The sequence below is a fragment of the Pundamilia nyererei genome, unplaced genomic scaffold (genome assembly GCF_000239375.1).
Source record: "Pundamilia nyererei isolate P.nyererei 1_Seehausen unplaced genomic scaffold, PunNye1.0 scaffold00033, whole genome shotgun sequence".
NCBI lineage: Eukaryota > Metazoa > Chordata > Actinopteri > Cichliformes > Cichlidae > Pundamilia > Pundamilia nyererei.
This window is the reverse complement of record NW_005187434.1, coordinates 871,165-878,462: the sequence shown is the minus strand read 5'-3', so window position 1 is coordinate 878,462 and position 7,298 is coordinate 871,165. Positions and strand designations below refer to the sequence as shown.

Here is a 7,298-nt window from a genome sequence, read left to right as displayed (position 1 = left end):
ATATATTTGTTGCTCTCCAGGAACATACCCTCTTTAACCCTGAACATCAAGAGGACGATTCATGATCAACTGCCCCTTTCACATGAGTGAGAAGCAGCTGCTTTCAACTTGTCATTAATCTGCTCCAGATGTAATTCAGCTGTCTGGCCCTTATTTCTGCTCAACAAATCCCATATCCCAGTGACATCAGCACATTCACAACAAACTAATTCAAATTTTTCATCCTAGCATTCAAATGGAAAACACTGAGGTCAATCTTAAGAGATACAGGACATACTTTGTGTTTATCAGTCACACTGATCAAAAGAAGGAAAGTCACAGCAGGTTTTCCTGGAATTCTGTCTCTGTCCAGAAGGACTAGTTTCCTGATATTTGATCAACATGTTTATGGATTAAAGGGGAGGTCAAGGGAGAGATTATATAAAGCCTATTAAAGCAATAAGATCTCCGTTGACTTTTCCTGTGTCTGAAAGTCCTGATCATAACACTTCACACGGATGCCGAGCGTCTGTCTGATGTAAACATGTAGAACTGAAATGCTTACTGAATCGATGACTCCTTGCAGAGCCTCAAATCCATCATTTACAGGGAAGACGTGGTCTTTACTATCAGCAATGTTTGCCAGCTAGAGAGAAAACAAATTACTGTAATCAAAAGAGACAAGTGGCACACTTATTCATCCAAGATTTCCATTCAGACATTGTCCAGTGGCATAACAAAATTACACAACTTCCTTAAAATAAAACAGCTTCAACGACAAACAAAGGAGGTGGGGGGAAAGTCCTCTTCACTTGGCATGTTGCAGTGATTAGGAAACCAAGCCTTTGGATAAAGCTGCATAAGTTAAAACATATTTCATGTCTTTGCTGGAGTACTTAACTCACTTGAATATGTTTGCTTCAGCTGTCCATGAACAGAGACAGTGACACGGGGTTTAAATTACTTACAGTTATGACTTTATGTGATGTCAAGCACTTAACTCTTTAAAAACGCTAGTTTCAGGATTTTCAAAATAAGGTTTGGATTTCCAGAGCTTAAATTTTTACAGCAGTGCTATCCATTTCTCTCTCAAGTTCAGGTGCCGTAAGCCAGTAAGGTTCAGACTAAAACTTAAAAGCATACACACACCTGTGTCTCATTGAAGTCCTTCACCCCCACGCAGTAAACCGAGGCACCCAGACTTCGGGAGCGGTTGGCCTGTCAAGTACACACACAGATTTACAGCAAAAACAGGAAGACCTGGCTTCAATTACACCTCTGCATTTCACAACACCATCCACAACAAACCCAAAAAAGGCTTGTTTTTATCTGGCACTTGGAAAAACTCTTTAAAAGAAGCCAGGCACCGTCATAGTTCCACTTAATAATATTAATCACGCATGATGTAACATTCGAAACGTCCCTCAGATGCCACAAAACCAGACAGAACACATAAGTCAAATTTCCAGTTAATATGTTTTTGGTGTTGACATCGAGAAACAACCTAAGACCTCCCACAGCTTCCAGGAGGAACATTTCCAGGAACACCATCCCCAATGTCAACATGTGTCTGAAGCAACTAAAAGCTGATTAAAGCCTGTGGCTTTCACACGCCTTCACCTGCAAAGTCTGAATGATCAGAGGAGCAGCTGAATTATTAGAGGCCAGAGCAGATGCGAATGCGAGCTCTGATGTATGAATCCGGGGAAGGCTCTGGCCCCGCTGTCTGACTAAAAGATGAGGATCAAAGTGGTGATGTACAGAATGGCAGTGTTTGATCTGGTCCCACATATGTTTAATCGTTTACATATTTCACCTGGTTGTGAAACACGTGTGACCTATTTTTTTCCTCTCACCTCCCTCTCAGCGTAGAAGAAAAGATCTTCGTGTAACTCTCCGTCCGTCAGAGCTATGATAACACTGGCAGTGCGATAACCTGTGAGCAAAAAGAATACAATCACCCCTGCTGCAGTTTTACTGGCCTAGCAGATGAAATACTCTAGCTACATACTTCAGCTATACAAACTAACATGATATTTGGCATCCTCCATATATAATTCCCTATATGCCTGTATGTTGTATCGTTACCATGACCCCACTCTACACCCCCAGAATTTATCCTAAAATTTCCAAGCTATCGTGTTTACAGGCAGAATGACACAAACGCATGCACGCGCTACCAAAACGTCGCCCACCTTGACTGAGCTAACAGAACACTGTTTGTAGTTACATGATCTAAACCTTAATTGTTGTAATTGCATATCTCATTCAGTCTAAATCAAATCACATGCATCTAAAGGCCTCCTAAAGGTGACCTCAAGTCAACGAGCAAATGTAAACCATAACTAAAGCCACGACTGTTGGCTCTTTCCGACGTGTGCATAAATTTTCAAAGGCTTACACTGAAGGTTACCTCTTCCCCTGAGCTCTCAGCAATAATTGTGTTGTTCTTTGTCAAGTTGTTTATTGTGACTAGTTTATAGGCCTGGACCAGTAACAGCATCATTAAAGCACACACACACACACACAGGGACAAAAAAGGCAATTTCATGTGGGAGCATTACGTAACAGTGTTTCTTTGCTCAGACTCTAATTATCTTGTGACCCCTTTGACCTCCTGTCCCTAAAGTCGGCAACACCCATTTGAGTTCAGTAAAGCACAGAAACAGACAAAACTTTCATCCATTCACAGGTTTTGGTAAAAATTACACTTGAAAAATCTGCAGCGCACTATAAGGAGGAATAAAACACACCTTCTATGTTTCCGTGGTATATCTGCTCACTGGCCTGCGAACAATAAAAGAAAAGATCAATTAAACATGCGTAAGCCCAGTAGCATGCAAGGAATGAGGGAACTCCTTGTGTCTCTAACATTTCAGTCATCTAGTGCTCTGAACTACGCGGTGACTGTGCTGCAGCTGAAGCAGGAGGTGCCAGCTTGAAGGTCCACTCACCCTCATGATGCCCAGATGCATGAAAGTGTCTCCTCCTGGTCGAACCAACTCAAGCTCCTCCAGTCCTTTGCGAATGCGTTCCCTGAGCGGACACGCAGAAGACAAGGGAATATCTAATCTAACTGAAATATTTATTTTGTCAGATTCATTTCTGAACATGGTTTTGCATAAAAACCAGATACTTTAGGGCGTGGCGACAGGATAATAGCTTCCATGAGGGCAGCATTTTGAGAAAATGCAAGCAATGTGTGACAGATGAATAAACTGGAATGGTATTGGTGTGTGTTGGCCTGAGACACTTTTGCACAGACAGACAGGAAATGAGTCTTTTGTAGAGTAAGATCTACAGGAAGCACTGAAACATTAAAAGATTGGATACATAAACTGTCCTCATCGTGTCAAACACCACATGATTAAGTATTTATGCAGACTCTGCAGAGCAAAGGAAAGTATCTGTTTGGAATCTCTTCTTGGTCATAAAAATCATAAGCGCATAACTGTATGTGACCTCAGTCCAGATCTGGTATTACGCTCATTCCTTTCAGCTGGATGGCAGAAAATTAAAGGATTAGGACCAGTTTTTGGTTTTTGTTTTTGTGGAGGAGGAGCTGCACCCACCTGTCTTCTGTGAGCCTCATTAAGATCTGTCCCTCAGTGGAGAACACAATGAAGGACATCCGCAACTGTGGGCTGGAGAAAAGACAGGAGAAAACATTCATCTGTCATCATTTCTTGTTACAAACTTTCCCACAGATTCTTGTTACAACACTTTTATTTCTTTACCTTATGAACTTCTGAGCTAAATTTTCAACAAAGTGATAGATTTCAGTCCAGTGATGCTGCACGCTCCCAGATCTGACAAGAAAAAGATCAAATTAATATGATGATGTGTTATTTAAAATCGCAGCTGTGCATCTAAACTACATGACCTCTCCTCTGGCAGTAGCCCAAGGCATTAATTTAAAAAAAACAAAAAAAACCCTAGCACTTTCAGACAGGTGCAAGACCAAGTCTTAAAAAGACCCCAAAGCACCTGAAATTATACCACCATGTCTTTTGAGTCTTTTTTAAGTTGTTTTGTCTCCATAAAAAATGAACTTTATGTCTGTTTTAATCTTTGTATGTCACTGTGAATTATGGTTCGTGGTCTCTCTTCTGTTGTTTGTGTCTCTTTCGGGTAACTGCGGTCATGTTTTTGAAGCTGTGCATCTGTTTGTATTTGTGTCTCTTTCTGTAGCCACCGCCCCTGACATTGGGGGCCCTTGTGTCTGTGCCCAGGGGGGAAGGAGTGCTTACAAAGAAAACAGCTGACTTGAAAGAGCCTGCAGAATAAATGCTTTGGAGAGCATGGTGAACTTACTCTACGAAGTAGTAATGATCTTCGAATTTCTAAAATCCTCTTTGTGCAGCCGTAGTTACTTTAGTCTTACAGTCATCAACATACACTCACAATAAGGCTTTGTTAACCCTGCTGCATAATAACAGCCGATCAGTGTTTCTGTTAATCATCTTGAACTTTGTTCTCTCTTTACTGTCACAGTTTTTACTTAACGTTTTTCTTGATTGCATAGCAAATGCCACAGCAAAGTTAGCCAAATCCCACTCTGTTTTTTGTCAGGAAATAAAAATCAGGAGATCAAGGAGGGATTAAAGGATTCAGCAGAGAAGCTGTTTTGTATAGTTATCTCATTATTCAATTATCTGTATCAATATCAGTACACAGATACAGTTTTTTTGGCTGATAACGCCGACATTTTGTGAGCCTAGATGTCTTTTGAATGTGTCACTGCTGATTTTTATCACGGCTTTCAATGAAATTGTGTTTTCATAACACACGTATTTTTCCATTGTCACCATGACACAAGTCCCAGCACAAACATCTGAGCCAACAGGCTGAAACACTGGAACATCTGGACCAAGTGGAGAAAGGCAGCGCAGACATGGGGAAAAGAGAGAAGAGGAGAAGAGAGATCAGGCAGATACTGTGAGAAGACAGTGAGGGCAGGTGGAGGACATCGCAGCTAAGAGGCAAAGTGAAGTCCCACCTGGAGAGGAGACAGAAATTTAAAGGAAGAGCTAATGCCCGACAACAAATGCTGCCAGGGTGCACCTGTAAACCTGTGTCTTTGAAACATGGCTAATGCAAACAGTTGCTCACTCCTGCATAAGTGCCTGATTTTTCCTCTAAGAAATAGCAGCATGTGCCTGGACTTGGCACTGAGAAGTACTGGACAACTGGAAAATCTCTCTCTGCCTCTGCATGTAGAGACTCTCTAAACAATGGAGCTACAGAAAAATCCACCAATTAAAAACTCCAAATAAAAAAAGAGTGGTTTAATGAGTTGGATCTTTTTTTTTTCTTGGCCTAGTTGGCCAAGAAGTTTGGCATGTGGTGATATTATAATAAAAACAAGTCGTTTGAAACCAGGATTTAAAAATACAAATGTCAGAAGGTAAGTACTCTGCTATAGTCCAAAGGCAACTCCCTGAGCAATTTAAGCATCAGTTCTAGAGAGGCTATGTGCTGATTTACCTTAAATATTATTAATTATTACCCTAAAAGGATTAGTTGGGAAAATTCTAAATTTGCAGAGCATCAAAATTCAGGTTTAACTTATCAATGTATCATGTGCTGCCTGCAGAAACCTGCAAAATGAAAAGAGTCCACGACATGCCCCCTCCAAAAGACTGTCAACTGTAATTGTGATAGATTATTGTGGGAGGTTCGTGCCACTTTGCAGATTTGTACAGCTGTCTTTGCTGCACTGCTGAATGAAAAACAAAGATAACTCAAACTGAGCTTAGATAAACAGGGAAATGGATTCTAAATCATGACCTGTGTCCAAATAACTTTATCACAATGACTCCCTAAGATACACAGATATTGAAAATCAGAGAATATGAAGAAACATAATTATCAAGACAAGCTTTTCACTGGCTAATGAGGTACGTATGTACACCAAACACAGCACTGTGACTGCAGCTGACAGTTAAATGGAGCAACAATCACAATAATGAAAACATTGCATCATTAACCCATTTTCCTGCATTGCATGACGCCAGACTCATAATGATACCAAATGGGATGATGACATCATAAAAACACTTGGCAAAACCATGATTTTATTGCTGCAGGGGACACAAAAAGCACAATTCTTTTATGCATAAAGTAAATATGCATTTTAAACTTCGTGCATAAGTATGATTTCATAACAATGCATAAAATGTTTAGCTAGAGAACTGTCTTAAGTTTTCAGGGTAGGAAGAAACTTTAGTGGAGGTAGAAACAAAGACAGACACCAAATTGTTTCGTCAACAAACGCTTCTTCCTAGATTTTTTTTTAAAATCATGAACTGCTTTCAGTTATCGATAGAAAATCAGGTAATGTCTGTCAGTTCACTCACTTATCCAAAACAAAGTAGAGATCAAAGCCTCCAAAGCACGAGGATGACTGAGGTTGCCTCCTGTCCTGATTCGGTCCAGCATTACCAGCAGTAAGAACGACCAGCGCAGTCCCAAACACCACTGGCAACCAGGAGCTTCTCTTCCAGCACAAAGGCATTATTCCAGAAAAAAAAAGCAAAAGTCTCATAAACATCAGATGATGAAGGAAACCAGCATCGGTTGTTTTCAAAGTTTTAATCCTCCTGCAAAAACTTCTTTCAGTTCTGCACGGATCCTTGAAGTGTAAAAAGCAATGATCCAATAGAGAGCAGCGAGCTTAACTCAGAGGGTGAAGAGGAGGAGAGAGACAAAGCACGAGTGCTATGGAGCTCACTGTTGTTGGGACCCTCTCATCAGTGGTTCCAACACAGTATTATGTAGAGATGAGAAGAGCCCCATGCACCCTCCCACTGATATTTGCTGTTTTTGTAAAGGGCAAGGCCATCCAGCAGAAAGATCCACAAACCCTAGAAGTCTAACTCTTTTCATCTCTCTCTCTCTCTCTCTCTCTCTCTTCCTTTCTAGAATATGATGCGAAGAACACAATGCAGAGCAAATACTGGAGTCTGCTGCCCTATCACACCATCTAGTGGTGATCAGTGACTGCCTTTATATAATTCACCCTTTATAAAGAGACCACAACTATGGTGGAATCAGTTCATGCTGTCTGATTCCTTGTGTGCTGGAACGTATTACACACGAAAACCAGGAGCTGCAGAAACCCAATAATGCTGAAGACACATGCAAAGAATTTATCTTGGTTTCATGATGCAAAGAGAAAGTTACTGTCACATGTGATCATGTGAACAACAAGAAAGAAAGATAACATTAAGGAGAAGAAGTAAAACTAGCAACACATTTAGGTGACATCTGCATAACTGTGAAGACCGTGTAGACCAATTTCTGATTTCCATAAACAA

General features: G+C 40.7%; 1 protein-coding gene across 2 annotated transcripts in view; it reads right to left on the bottom strand.

Moving 5' to 3' along the window:
• The window catches only part of antxr1a (ANTXR cell adhesion molecule 1a), a 26,459-nt gene extending 19,607 nt beyond the window's left edge, over positions 1–6,852 (bottom strand). For both annotated transcript variants that reach the window (XR_311641.1, XM_005729404.2), the window contains exons 1-8: positions 6,339–6,852; positions 3,717–3,788; positions 3,552–3,623; positions 2,934–3,015; positions 2,733–2,766; positions 1,836–1,915; positions 1,129–1,197; positions 545–625 (exon numbers count right to left, since the gene is read on the bottom strand). Coding sequence is in view for 1 of the 2 variants with exons in the window: in XM_005729404.2 (XP_005729461.1) it covers positions 545–625; positions 1,129–1,197; positions 1,836–1,915; positions 2,733–2,766; positions 2,934–3,015; positions 3,552–3,623; positions 3,717–3,788; positions 6,339–6,532 (684 nt within the window). In the remaining variant the exon portion in view is untranslated. The remainder of the gene's footprint in view (positions 1–544; positions 626–1,128; positions 1,198–1,835; positions 1,916–2,732; positions 2,767–2,933; positions 3,016–3,551; positions 3,624–3,716; positions 3,789–6,338) is intronic.
• Between the last annotated feature and the right edge of the window lie 446 nt (positions 6,853–7,298).